Genomic DNA, 15,210 nt, shown 5'->3' with positions numbered 1-15,210 from the left:
GATACCGCATCTTTAAGAAGGAAAGTCTTCATTGTGCAAAAATGTGTAGTAAGAGTAAAATATGGTGCTCACCCACAATCACCTTGTAGACATATGTTTAGGGAGTTGGGCATTTTGACTACTGCTTCACAGTATATGTATTACCTCACGAAGATTGTTGTAAATAATCCATTATAGTTCAGAAGGAATGATGAGATATGTAATTACACCACCAGAAGGACAAGTGACATTCATTACTCCATATTAAGGTTGTCTTTAGCACAAAAGGGGATGCACAACGCTGCAACAAAATTTTTGATCACGTACCCAGTGATATAAAATATCTGACAGACAGGAAACTAAAATTTAACAACAAACTGAGAAAGTTTCTCCTTTGCAACTTATATTTTGTGGAAGAATTTCTATTATGTAATGTGTAAAAGATATTGGGTAGGAATTACTAACTCATATATGTGTGTGTTTTTTCTTTTTTACAAAGAGAAACACTTAGAAATGTTCAGAATGTAACTGGGAGTACAAATTAATTTGTGACATGAAAGTAAAAACTCATTCCACATTCTTAATGTAACTGTGGGTACAAACTAATTTGTGATGTGAAAGTAAAACAACTCATTCCACGTCATTACGATCTATCATGCAAAATGATCCATGGGACATGAAACTAACTAACTAGGTTGTTAATATGCACAGGATCTGAATGTTTTTACTGGACAAATGCAAGAATATAAATAGTGAAGGTGATAGAACATTATGGCAAGTCAAACCTTTGAAATAAATCATTACTAAATGAGAAAAAAAGAGATACAAAAACACTATTCCTTCAAGTTGGAGACAGATGAAAAAAGCAACCCAGCAATTGCTATATCAATCTATTGCTTATGACAAGTACAAAAAAAAAGAATTATTTTATGACAACCTTTGTGAAATATATGTACTAAGAAAATTGCAACAGCAAGATGAAAGTGGTAAAGATGCAGAGCACTCAAGTCCAATGAATAACAGAGAAGCAGCAGACATTACACACTGAGTAATGGAATTTCATGCCATAAAGAAGAAAAATGTCCTTAAGACAGAAAATCAGTAGTTAGGTGAGTTAATGTGTTAGACTAAAAATGCAGGAATGCCCAATGTAGAGATAACTGTAATCCATTATGGACAGAAAAGCCAAAATTTCAGTTGGGGGAGGGGGATTTAAGATAAAGTATCAATACCTGTTGAAATTTTGTCGTTCTGCAAATTTCTTAGGCACAAGGAGATGAACAATTACTGTTAAGTCGTTAGACTGGAATACATACAGGCATGAGAAAGGAAACTCAACAGAACTTAAACGAGTAATGTGCAACAGTTTTATGTGTGCAGTGTATGGCTAATTACTTTTTTTTTCTTCTTCGGGGATCAAGTCTCTTTCTGCAAGAAATCTTGACATTCATACACTCACATCCATAACTGAAATAGTACACAAGATCCTAAAAATATATATATATGAAGTATAGCAATAACGTGTGATGAAAGGTATGGTGCTAACATTATGATACTTGACAATGATATGGATACAAAATATATCAAAAAGCCTGTCATGGGGAACACAAAAAAAAAAAGGGTTTATACCACCACATCCCTGCCTCCCTTCTCCCCCTCCCAGTGAGCAATGGACCAGGCTGTGGTGGGGTGGCTTGCGAGCCCCAACAATACAGAAAGCTGTACCTAGATGCCTGCTGACAGGCCAGATAGATGTGTGATCCCTTAAACGGGGCAACAGCCTTTTCAGTAACTGCAGGGGCAACAGCCTGGATGAATGCCTGATCTGGCTTTATAGTATCAACCAAAATCGTCTTGCTGTGCTGGTAATGTGAACTGCTGAAAGCAAGGGGAAAACTTCATTATTTTTCTCTACAGCATGCAGCACTACTGTGTGGTTAAATGATGGCATCCTCCTGGGTAAAATATTCTACAGGTAAAATAGTCCCCCATTTGGATCTCCAGGCAGGGACTACTTAGACGATGTCATCACGAAAAACAAAACAGGCAATGTATGGGGGTCAGAGGATGGACTGTTATACTGCAATGAAAATTACTTTGTGACTGACAGATCGTAGTGGTGGGGAACAATGAAACTGATGTGCAGCCAGCCACTCTTCACAAGGCACTGCATGTAACCTACAAAACAGGCAACAAAGCAAGCATGCAGTGCTAGAGGAAAATTTACAACTGGATGGCAGCATGCCCCTACCACTCAACTTGCTGGAAAGTCCATCACAAAGTAATTTTAATTGGAGTATAGATCCCTTAACCAAACAGACAGGTTAGAAAATTTAAGAATGGAAGTGAACAGGTTGAAGTTAAGATATAGTTGGGATTAGTGAAGTTCAGTGTAAGGATGAACAGGACTTCTGGTCAGGTGAGTACACAGTTATAAATACAAAATCAAATAGGGGTAATGCAGCAGCAGGTCTAATAATGAATAAGAAATAGGAATGTGGATAACCTACTATGAACAGCGTAGTGTACACATTATCATAGGCAAGAGAGACAAGAAGCCGATACTCAACACAGTAGTACAAGTTTATATGCCAACTAGCTCTGTAGATGATGAGATTGAAAGATGTATGATGAAATACAAGAAACTATTCAGATAGTTAAATTAGAGGAAAATTTGATTGCGATGGGGGACTAATTCTGTAGTAGGAAGAGATGGTAAAATAGTGTGTAAATATGGACTTGAAGAAATAAATGAAGGTGGAAACTGCCTGGAAGAATTTTGAACAGATCATAATTTAATCATCATTAACACTTGGTTTAAGAAGCATGAAAGAAGGCTGTATATGTGGAAGAGCCCTGTAGACACCAGGTGGTTTCAGACTGTTTGTGTAATGGTAAGACAGATTTAAGAACCAGCGTTTAAATTGTAACACATTTCCAGGGCCAGATGTGGACTCTGATCACAATTTACTGGTAATGAACTGTGTATTAAAAATAAAGAAATTGCAAAAAAACATGAAATTAAGATGGGACCAGGATAAGTTTAAAGAACCAGAGGTTGCTGAGAATTTCAGAGGGAGAATTAGGCAACGATACAGTGAAAGAGGAATGGGAAGTTTTGAGAGATGAAATATGTAATTACAAATCAAATAGGTAAAAAGACATAGCCTTGTAGAAATCCTTGGACATCATAAGTGACATTGAATTTAATTGATGAATGGAGAAAATATAAAAATGCAGCAAATGAAGCAGGCAAAAGGGAATACAATCATCTAAAAAAAATGAAATTGACATGAAATGTAAAATGGCCACGCAACAAGGGCTAAAGGACAAATGTAGGAGTACAGAAGTACACAGAACTAGGGGAAAGATACATACTGCCTACATGAAATTCTGAAGACATGTTTGGAAAGAAGAAAAGCAGTATCAAGAGCTGAGATGGAAAGTCGTCCAAAGCAAATAACGAAAACCTGAAAGTGCAACGAGTACACAGAGGAGCTATAGAAGGGAAATGAACTTGAAGGTTATGTTATAGAAAGGGAAGAGGAGAAGAAGATAACATAGGGGATACGGTACTATGAGAAGAATTTGAAAGAGCACTAAAGACCTAAGTCGAAACTAGGTCCCTCGAGTGGACATCATTCCTTCAGAACTACTGATATCCTTGGGAAAGCCAGCCATAACTTAACTATTTCACCTGGTATGCAAGATATATGCACCAGGTGAAATACTTTTAGACTTCAAGAAGAATGTAATAGTTTCAATTCCAAAGAAAGAAGGTGCTGAAAGGGTGTTAATATCTTAGAAGATGGGTTAACAGAAGGTAAGCTTACGTTTATAGCTTTTGCAGGCTTGGAGAAAGCTTTTCAAAACATCGACCAGAATCCACTCTTTGAAAATCTTAAAGTTGCAGGGGCAAAATACAGGGAGTCAAAGCTTATATACAACTTGTACAGAAACCAGATAGCAGGTGGGTGGGTGGGTGGGTGGGTGGGTGGGTGGGTGGGTGGGTTGTTGGTTGGTTGGCTGGCTGCCTGGTTGATTTGGAGGAGAGGACCAAACAGCGAGGTTATCGGTCCTGTCGGGCTGAGGGCTATGCGTGAAGCGTTCAGTGAATTCGAAAGTAAAATTCTATGTACCGACTTGACAGAAAATCCTAGGAAGTTCTGGTCTTACGTTAAATCAGTAAGTGGCTCGAAACAGCATATCCAGACACTCCGGGATGATGATGGCATTGAAACAGAGGATGACACGCGTAAAGCTGAAATACTAAACACCTTTTTCCAAAGCTGTTTCACAGAGGAAGACCACACTGCAGTTCCTTCTCTAAATCCTCGCACAAACGAAAAAATGGCTGACATCAAAATAGGGGTCCAAAGAATAGAAAAGCAACTCGAATCACTCAACAGAGGAAAGTCCACTGGACCTGACGGGATACCAATTCGATTCTACACAGAGTACGAGAAAGAACTTGCCCCCCTTCTAACAGCCGTGTACCGCAAGTCTCTAGAGGATGGGAAGGTTCCAAATGATTGAAAAAGAGCACAGGTAGTCCCAGTCTTCAAGAAGGGTCATCAAGCAGATGAGCAAAACTATAGACCAATATCTCTGACGTCGATCTGTTGTAGAATTTTAGAACATGTTTTTTGCTCGAGTATCATGTCGTTTCTGGAAACCCAGAATCTACTCTGTAGGAATCAACATGGATTCCGGAAACAGCGATCGTGTGAGACCCAACTCGCTTTATTTGTTCACGAGACCCAGAAAATATTAGATACAGGCTCCCAGGTACATGCTATTTTCCTTGACTTCCGGAAGGCGTTTGATACAGTTCCGCACTGTCGCCTGATAAACAAAGTAAGAGCCTACGGAATATCAGACCGGCTGTGTGGCTGGATTGAAGAGTTTTTAACGAACAGAACACAGCATGTTGTTATCAATGGAGAGACATCTACAGACGTTAAAGTAACCTCTGGAGTGCCACAGGGGAGTGTTATGGGACCATTGCTTTTCACAATATGTATAAATGACCTAGTAGATAATGTCGGAAGTTCCATGTGGCTTTTAGCGGATGATGCTGTAGTATACAGAGAAGTTGCAGCATTAGAAAATTGTAGCGAAATGCAGGAAGATCTGCAGCGAATAGGCACTTGGTGCAGGGAGAGGCAACTGACCCTTAACATAGACAAATGTAATGTATTGCGAATACATAGAAAGAAGGATCCTTTATTGTATGATTATATGATTACGGAAAAAACACTGGTTGCAGTTACTTCTGTAAAATATCTGGGAGTATGCGTGCAGAACGATTTGAAGTGGAATGATCATATAAAATTAATTGTTGGTAAGGCGGGTACCAGGTTGAGATTCATTGGGAGAGTCCTTAGAAAATGCAGTCCATCAACAAAGGAGGTGGCTTACAAAACACTCGTTCGACCTATACTTGAGTATTGCTCATCAATGTGGAATCCGTACCAGATCGGGTTGACGGAGGAGATAGAGAAGATCCAAAGAAGAGCGGCGCGTTTCGTCATAGGGTTATTTGGTAACCGTGATAGCATTACGGAGATGTTTGGCGAACTCGGATGGCAGACTCTGCAAGAGAGGCGCTCTGCATCGTGGTGTAGCTTGATCGCCAGGCTTCGAGAGGGTGCGTTTCTGGATGAGGTATCGAATATATTGCTTCCCCCTACTTATACCCCCCATCCCCCCCCCCCCCCCCCCCCCCCATGAACCATGGACCTTGCCATTGGTGGGGAGGCTTGCGTGCCTCAACGATACAGATAGCCGTACCGTAGGTGCAATCACAATGGAGGGGTATCTGTTGAGAGGCCAGACAAACGTGTGGTTCCTGAAGAGGGGCAGCAGCCTTTTCAGTAGTTGCAAGGGCAACAGTCTGGATGATTGACTGATCTGGCCTTGTAACAATAACCAAAATGGCCTTGCTGTGCTGGTACTGCGAACGGCTGAAAGCAAGGGGAAACTACAGCCGTAATTTTTCCCGAGGGCATGCAGCTTTACTGTATGATTACATGATGATGGCGTCCTCTTGGGTAGAATATTCTGAAGGTAAAATAGTCCCCCATTCGGATCTCCGGGCGGGGACTACTCAAGAGGACGTCGTTATCAGGAGAAAGAAAACTGGCGTTCTACGGATCGGAGCGTGGAATGTCAGATCCCTTAATCGGGCAGGTAGGTTAGAAAACTTAAAAAGGGAAATGGATAGGTTGAAGTTAGATATAGTGGGAATTAGTGAAGTTCGGTGGCAGGAGGAACAAGACTTCTGGTCAGGTGACTACAGGGTTATAAACACAAAATCAAATAGGGGTAATGCAGGAGTAGGTTTAATAATGAATAGGAAAATAGGAATGCGGGTAAGCTACTACAAACAGCATAGTGAACGCATTATTGTGGCCAAGATAGATACGAAGCCCACACCTACTACAGTAGTACAAGTTTATATGCCAACTAGCTCTGCAGATGACGAAGAAATTGAAGAAATGTATGATGAAATAAAAGAAATTATTCAGATTGTGAAGGGAGACGAAAATTTCATAGTCATGGGTGACTGGAATTCGAGTGTAGGAAAAGGGAGAGAAGGAAACATAGTAGGTGAATATGAATTGGGGGACAGAAATGAAAGAGGAAGCCGCCTGGTAGAATTTTGCACAGAGCACAACATAATTATAACTAACACTTGGTTTAAGAATCATGAAAGAAGGTTGTATACATGGAAGAACCCTGGAGATACTAAAAGGTATCAGATAGATTATATAATGGTAAGACAGAGATTTAGGAACAAGGTTTTAAATTGTAAGACATTTCCAGGGGCAGATGTGGACTCTGACCACAATCTATTGGTTATGACCTGTAGATTAAAACTGAAGAAACTGCAAAAAGGTGGGAATTTAAGGAGATGGGACCTGGATAAACTAAAAGAACCAGAGGTTGTACAGAGATTCAGGGAGAGCATAAGGGAGCAATTGACAGGAATGGGGGAAATAAATACAGTAGAAGAAGAATGGGTAGCTTTGAGGGATGAAGTAGTGAAGGCAGCAGAGGATCAAGTAGGTAAAAAGACGAGGGCTAGTAGAAATCCTTGGGTAACAGAAGAAATATTGAATTTAATTCATGAAAGGAGAAAATATAAAAATGCAGTAAGTGAAACAGGCAAAAAGGAATACAAACGTCTCAAAAATGAGATCGACAGGAAGTGCAAAATGGCTAAGCAGGGATGGCTAGAGGACAAATGTAAGGATGTAGAGGCCTATCTCACTAGGGGTAAGATAGATACCGCCTACAGGAAAATTAAAGAGACCTTTGGAGATAAGAGAACGACTTGTATGAATATCAAGAGCTCAGATGGAAACCCAGTTCTAAGCAAAGAAGGGAAAGCAGAAAGGTGGAAGGAGTATATAGAGGGTCTATACAAGGGCGATGTACTTGAGGACAATATTATGGAAATGGAAGAGGATGTAGATGAAGATGAAATGGGAGATACGATACTGCGTGAAGAGTTTGACAGAGCACTGAAAGACCTGAGTCGAAACAAGGCCCCCGGAGTAGACAATATTCCATTGGAACTACTGACGGCCGTGGGAGAGCCAGTCCTGACAAAACTCTACCATCTGGTGAGCAAGATGTATGAAACAGGTGAAATACCCTCAGACTTCAAGAAGAATATAATAATTCCAATCCCAAAGAAAGCAGGTGTTGACAGATGTTAAAATTACCGAACTATCAGCTTAATAAGTCACAGCTGCAAAATACTAACATGAATTCTTTACAGACGAATGGAAAAACTAGTAGAAGCCAACCTCGAGGAAGATCAGTTTGGATTCCGTAGAAACACTGGAACACGTGAGGCAATACTGACCTTACGACTTATCTTAGAAGAAAGATTAAGGAAAGGCAAACCTACGTTTCTAGCATTTGTAGACTTAGAGAAAGCTTTTGACAATGTTGACTGGAATACTCTCTTTCAAATTCTAAAGGTGGCAGGGGTAAAATACAGGGAGCGAAAGGCTATTTACAATTTGTACAGAAACCAGATGGCAGTTATAAGAGTCGAGGGACATGAAAGGGAAGCAGTGGTTGGGAAGGGAGTAAGACAGGGTTGTAGCCTCTCCCCGATGTTGTTCAATCTGTATATTGAGCAAGCAGTAAAGGAAACAAAAGAAAAATTCGGAGTAGGTATTAAAATTCATGGAGAAGAAATAAAAACTTTGAGGTTCGCCGATGACATTGTAATTCTGTCAGAGACAGTTAAGGACTTGGAAGAGCAGTTGAATGGAATGGACAGTGTCTTGAAAGGAGGATATAAGATGAACATCAACAAAAGCAAAACAAGGATAATGGAATGTAGTCTAATTAAGTCGGGTGATGCTGAGGGAATTAGATTAGGAAATGAGGCACTTAAAGTAGTAAAGGAGTTTTGCTATTTGGGGAGCAAAATAACTGATGATGGTCGAAGTAGAGAGGATATAAAATGTAGGCTGGCAATGGCAAGGAAAGCGTTTCTGAAGAAGAGAAATTTGTTAACATCCAGTATTGATTTAAGTGTCAGGAAGTCATTTCTGAAAGTATTTGTATGGAGTGTAGCCACGTATGGAAGTGAAACATGCACGATAAATAGTTTGGACAAGAAGAGAATAGAAGCTTTTGAAATGTGGTGCTACAGAAGAATGCTGAAGATTAGATGGGTAGATCACATAACTAATGAGGAAGTATTGAATAGGATTGGGGAGAAGAGAAGTTTGTGGCACAACTTGACCAGAAGAAGGGATCGGTTGGTAGGACATGTTCTGAGGCATCAAGGGATCACCAATTTAGTATTGGAGGGCAGCGTGGAGGGTAAAAATCGTAGAGGGAGACCAAGAGATGAATACACTAAGCAGATTCAGAAGGATGTAGGTTGCAGTAGGTACTGGGAGATGAAAAAGCTTGCACAGGATAGAGTAGCATGGAGAGCTGCATCAAACCAGTCTCAGGACTGAAGACCACAACAACAACAACCTACTTATACCTCCCGAGGAGATCACGAATGTAAAATTAAAAGGATTCAAGCATGCACGGAGGCTTTCAGACAGTCGTTCTTCCCGCGAACCATACGCGACTGGAACAGAAAAGGGAGGTAATGACAGTGGCACGTAAAGTGCCCTCCGCCACACACCATTGGGTGGCTTGCGGAGTATAAATGTAAATGTAGATGTAGATGTAGATTAGGTAAGGGCGAGGAAGGTAGTCGGCCATGCCCTTTCAAAGGGACCATTTGCCTGAAGCGATTTAGGGACATCATGGAAAACCTAAATCATGATGTGGGTTTGAACCATCATTCTCCTGAATGTGAGTCTAGTGTGCTAACCACTGCGCCACCTCGCTCAGTCCAGACAGCAGTTATGAGTGGAAGGGCATGAAAGAGAAGCACTTAGTTGAGATGGAAGTGAGACAAGGTTGTAATCTATCCTAGAAGTTATTCAATCAGCACATTGTGCAAGCAGTAAAGGAAGACAAAGAAAAATTTGGAGAAGGAATTAAAGTCCAGGGAGAAGAAACAAAACTTTGAAGTTTGGCGATGACATTATAATTCCATCGGAGACAGCAAAGGACTTGGAAACACAGTTGAATGGAATGGACAGTGTCTTGAAAGAGGATATAAGATGAACATTAACAAAGGCAAACAAAGGTAATCGAATGTAGTCAAATTTAATCAGGCAATGTTGAGGGAATCAGATTATGAATTGGTACACTGAAATGAGTACAGGAATTTAGCTATTTGGGCAGCAAAATAACTGATGGCCAAAGTAGAGAGGATGTAAAATTTAGACTGGCAACGGCAAGAAAAGCATTTCTGAAGAAGAGAAAGTTGTTAACATCAAACATCAAATATACATTTAAACGTTCAGAAGTATTTCCTGAAGGTATTTGTACGGAGTGTAGCCACGTGTGGAAGCAAAACATGGGCAACAAACAATTTAGATAGAAACCTTTGAAATGTGGAGAACAAAAGAATGTTGAAGATTAAATGGGTAGAATGTGTAACTAATGTGGTGGCACTGAATAGAATTGTGAAGAGAAGAAATTTGTGGCAAAAATTAACTACAATAAGGAATCAGTTGATAGGACACATTCTGAGACATCAAGGTATCACCAATTAAGTATTGGAGGGAAGTGTGGGGGTAAAACTTTTAGAGGGAGACCAAGGTATGAATACAGTAAGGAAGTTCAAAAGAATATAGGTTGCAGTAGTGATTCTGAGACCAAGAGGCTTGCCCAGGTTAGCATAGTGTGAACAGCTGCATAGAACCAGTCTTCACGTTGAAGACCATATTATTTTTACAGACACCAACCATCACAAAACCCCTAGGAACATTATACAATGAAGTATGCACTCATGTCAAAGTCCTGTCCAATTTCATAACTCTAGCCAGCTCATTTTCCCAATATTGATACGATTTTAACATCTAAAAGATGGCAGGAATCACTCTCTAGGGTAAACAGGATAATACTCCACTGCTCTTGGGTCAACTCACAATAGGCAAAGACTCCATACTCGCAGAGCTCTGTGGTGCCTTTGGGGAAGAATTGGGTATCTGGTGGGTCACTGAACAAACAAAGGAGCCTCTTTAACCAGTTGATACACAGTCTGAGGTGATAGCTGTGATCCTGAGGCTGCAGCAAGGTGTCTCTGCAGATGTGATAAAGCTTAGAATACACAGCAACACTATGGTATTGTTTTCTTGTGGATCTCTAATGTGTCTTTTATTTTCTCCTCTTTGTTTTTCACTCAAGCCACAAATGAGGGAAAATTTTCTTTTATCTTCTTTTTGCTATGATTGGAGTAAACATCTATCAAGTGCAAACATTTATAATTGCATACCTGTTCAAGTGTCTGACTGGGTAAATGGTCTTCCACAGTTACAAGTCCAAACTTATTCCTTGCAAGTGTTCTCATTTCTTTGTAAGTTTTCCAATCATGTAAAGCCACTGTTGTCAGATTGTAAAATGTTTCATCAAGGTAATGCTCCACATAACCTGAAAGCCATGCATTAAACTTAGAAGTTTATGTTTCTATACCAATTATTTGGATGCAGCACACAAAGAGGGTTATTTGGATGCAGTACACACAGGTCACATTTATCAACTTCATCTAAATTCAAAAAATAGTTTCACTCATCAAACATGTCTGCACAATTATTTTTTTTAAAATCTCTGTACCATTCTAGTTATTGCCATGTTTGAACATAGTAAGACTCTCACTCATACAAATTATCAAGATTTTACAGGAACTTGGAACTAAAATGTTACTGTGGGTACAACTATTTCCTATGATCTAATTCAGGACTATATGTTACAGCTGGCCATGTAACATTACACTGGTTCTCAAAGTGCTGAAGATAATGTGTTTTCTTCTTCTTACTTCAGTGACTAGAAGGTGAATTACACCAAGAGCGTTAATTTCAGTAGGAACAAATACGTCCCCCCCCCCCCCTCCCCTTTCCAGCTGCACTTCCTCCCACTGATGTATGTACAAACTCATACAATGGTGAAATGGATGCCTGAAAAGGCATGGCTCTTCATGGTACAGCATGTAGTAAATGAGAAAAATTCCTTTTGCAACAATTCGTAAGCTCCAATGCCCTCACACTTACTTACAACTCAGCATTATAAATAGTTTATTGATTTGAAGATGAACTCTGGAGAGAACTACAGAAAATTACTGAACTTTTTCTACTTTTATACATCAGTTTACAGTAAAATCATAATTAATCTCTTTAAAATGGTACAAAATGAAGAGCCAGCAAGTATGTTTGCAATGCATTCCTTCCTAAGCTAAGTTAGTGTGAAAATTGTTATGGGCATGTGAAGGAGTCCAGGAGACAACCACACTGTATAGTATTAAAATTAACCATTCCCATTTACAAAAGGCTGTATTCCGGATGAAGTGCAAGCAGTCACATCGAGAACAGCCAGTTATGAAGAATACATGACAAGTTTTGGCCCTGGCACAAAAATGGCACTGATATCAGCGATATTTTTTTTTGTTATGTTGTTACTCATAGCAAATAAGTTAAGTGTCAACTTAATCTGGAGAATAGTTTTGTTTACACTGCTTTTTAAAGTAGTCATGCTGTTAATGCTAATATGTCATCAGAGTGTCTTTTAGCTGTATCTCTGAAGAGATACAAGTTCCTCCATAATTCAGTGGAAGATCAACTGCCCAAGCCAACAGGAAATGTGGACATTGCCTTCACACAACAATAGACCATTTTTTTCTCTATTCAAACACACACACTGTCCCATTTATCTTAACCACTCTAAGTAACATAACTGAAGAGGGCTGCTATGGTCAGAGGCAGTTTTCTGGGTATGCTGTAACCGACTATAACTGATGAAACTAATGTTTCAGCTACCATTACAGTGGCCTCCTCCTTTGCTTACATCAGTGATAGTTATTTACAACATGATGTGATAATATACCCAGAAAACTGTTATTTATAAAATGTATACTGCTGTTCATACCTCTGTAATGAATGGAGTTACAAGGAGAACAATAACATTAGTTTTAACTGTCCCTGGTAATAAAAATTTGCTAAATAATTTTTTAATTTTAACTGATTCAACTGTGGGTTCTTGGCAAAGCAATGTATATTTTACTAATCGAACAAAACACTTTTTTAGCACTGTTTCACAAACTTCATCATTACTGTGTACATATTAGGTTTTTTGTTATATGTCCATATTATATATTTTTTATTTTGTTTCCGTACACACAGTCATGTGGGGTGGTCAAGATAAGTGGGACACCTTATTGACTCTGGGTGGCTTTTTTCACACTAAAGTGAAATGTTGATGTATTGGTGTAATAATGTCCCACAAGATAACTTTGAAGTTATAATAATGCTATCTTTTGTAAAACTTTCAATTGCATGGTTGGATAGTTATTTTTTTATTTATCAGCCAAGATTTAATAGGTTTAACATAAATTTGTTTCAATAATGTGAATAACTGTAGTGTTGATGTCTATAAATATAATGTATTTTCATTTACAATGTAATATTACAAAACAATGAAATTACACAAAAATAAACAACATACAAACTTCATGAATAAGTCATCAAAAAGTAATATCAATACTGAGAGAAAACAATTTGAAATTTTGCAAAGCATAACAACAAAATTGGCCATAAAACAATTTTTTTCCTCACACAAAGTAGGCTTTCACGGTCGGTATTAACTTCACTTCTGTGAGACAAGCATCATATCAGAAATATCACATTCTCATACACGCATGTGTAGAGAGACTATTGAGAGTTATAAACATCACAAAACTTTTAACAAATAAGGAAAGGTGATGAATTAGATAAAATATGGATGTCACCTTTGCACTGACAGAATAATGATCTAACTCTTCATATATATATAAACTTTCACCTATATAAGCTTTCACGAACTTTAGTTAATCCGCTGAAGATTAATAATGTCATAACAGCACAGTATTCGAGTAAATATAATTGTTTCTATTGACAGTTGCCAAAATTATTTTTTTTATTTATTGTCATTAAAATTATGAGTATTATTTAGCTTCGCATGGAAATCTCAAATGCAAATATAAATACAAGCATAACGAAAGCCACCAGTCCAAACACCAAGTGACTACAATGGTGTGCAAGCCATAGCATACACAAATAAACTTAAGACCTGATGAAAATCACAAAAGTAACATATTTTCTAAGATTTTGTTATTTCACATGTCAAGATCTCTAGGACCAAATCTGTATGGTCATGTAATGAGTCAGAACATCAGGAAAGTTAATAAGAAACAAAATAAAATTTACACAAACCCTATTCAGATGACAAACTGCTGAGTAAATATAGCATAATCAACTAAAAAAATAATATGCATCATTTGTTTTTACAGGAAATCCTAGGCAGAACAGAAGGACTCAGTCATAAGGAAATTCTTCAGCTTAGACTTCAAAGTGCAAGGATTACTGTTAAGATTTCGTAATTTTTGTGATAGCTTGTTGAAAATGGATGCAACAGAACACTGCACACTTTTCTGCACAAGAATTGTGGAGGTGTAATCCAAATGCAGATTGGATTTCTGCCTAGTATTAACTGAGCAAAAGCTGCTGGTTCTTGGGAATAAGCTCATATCGGTAACAACAACCAACATTAAAGAAATTACATACTGAATGGCAAGTGTCATAATTGCCAGACTCTTTAACAGTGGTCAACAAGAGGTTCGCAAACTTGTTCGAATTGTCTTCTTTTGTGCCAAAAATATCCTTTTTGAATGGAAAGAGTTATCATCAAGTGTAACGCTGTATGTCATAAGCGAATGAAAATAAGCAAAGTAGACTAATGTTTGTGTTGAACTATCAGTTACTGCAGATACCATTCTAATGGTGAATATAGCAGCATTCAGTTTTTGTACAAGATCCTGAACATGGACAGCCTACCATCTATCTGAACAGCCAAGAATTTGGACTGTTCAGACACGCTAATCATATGCTCATCCTATGTAATCAAAATGTCAGTTTTCTAAGAGAGTTATACCACTACCTGTAAAAAAAAAGTTTTTATTTAATTCACCTGTTACATTTAGAAAGTGGTTTTTAAATACGACAGGTATATCTGACTAATCAGCAACAAATGCATATTGACTAGGTATTGATTTACACTAAGGTGACAAAAATAATGAAATAACTCCTGATATCGTGTCAGATTTCCTTTTGCCAGTGTAGTGCACCAACTCTGATCAAGCCATAGTTCTCTAGCCATCTAAAGTCCAACCAATACGATCACGAGGCCAGGATAGGCACTGCAGGTGATAATGTGCTGTTAGCAAAGGCACTCGCATGGGTCATCTGCTGCCATAAACCATTAACACAAAATTTTGCCACATTGTCCTAACAGGTACATTCATCGTACGTCCCACATTGATTTCTGTGGTTATTTCACGCAGTGTTGCTTGTCTAATTGAAGGACGTCTTCCAGTATGTTGTCCTTTGTGAGAGGTAATGCCTGAAATTTGGTAGTCTTCGTACACTCTTGACACTGTGTATCTCGGTATATTGTATTTGATACGATTTCCAAAATGGGAAGTCCCATGCATCTAGCTCCAATTATCATTCTGCATTCAAAGTCTGTTAATTCCTGTTGTGTAACCATAATCACATCACAAACCTTTCCACATTAATCACCCGAGTATGAATGACAGCTCTG

General features: G+C 38.6%; 1 protein-coding gene across 1 annotated transcript in view; it reads right to left on the bottom strand.

Moving 5' to 3' along the window:
• The window catches only part of LOC126470578 (WASH complex subunit 4), a 197,992-nt gene that overhangs the window by 76,772 nt on the left and 106,010 nt on the right, over positions 1-15,210 (bottom strand). Inside the window, exon 13 of the mRNA XM_050098531.1 lies at positions 10,859-11,013. Within this exon, the coding sequence (XP_049954488.1) occupies positions 10,859-11,013 (155 nt within the window). The remainder of the gene's footprint in view (positions 1-10,858; positions 11,014-15,210) is intronic.

Source organism: Schistocerca serialis, chromosome 3 (assembly GCF_023864345.2).
Source record: "Schistocerca serialis cubense isolate TAMUIC-IGC-003099 chromosome 3, iqSchSeri2.2, whole genome shotgun sequence".
NCBI lineage: Eukaryota > Metazoa > Arthropoda > Insecta > Orthoptera > Acrididae > Schistocerca > Schistocerca serialis.
Note: the sequence above shows the minus strand (reverse complement) of the source record. Positions and strands in the feature narration are given on the sequence as shown.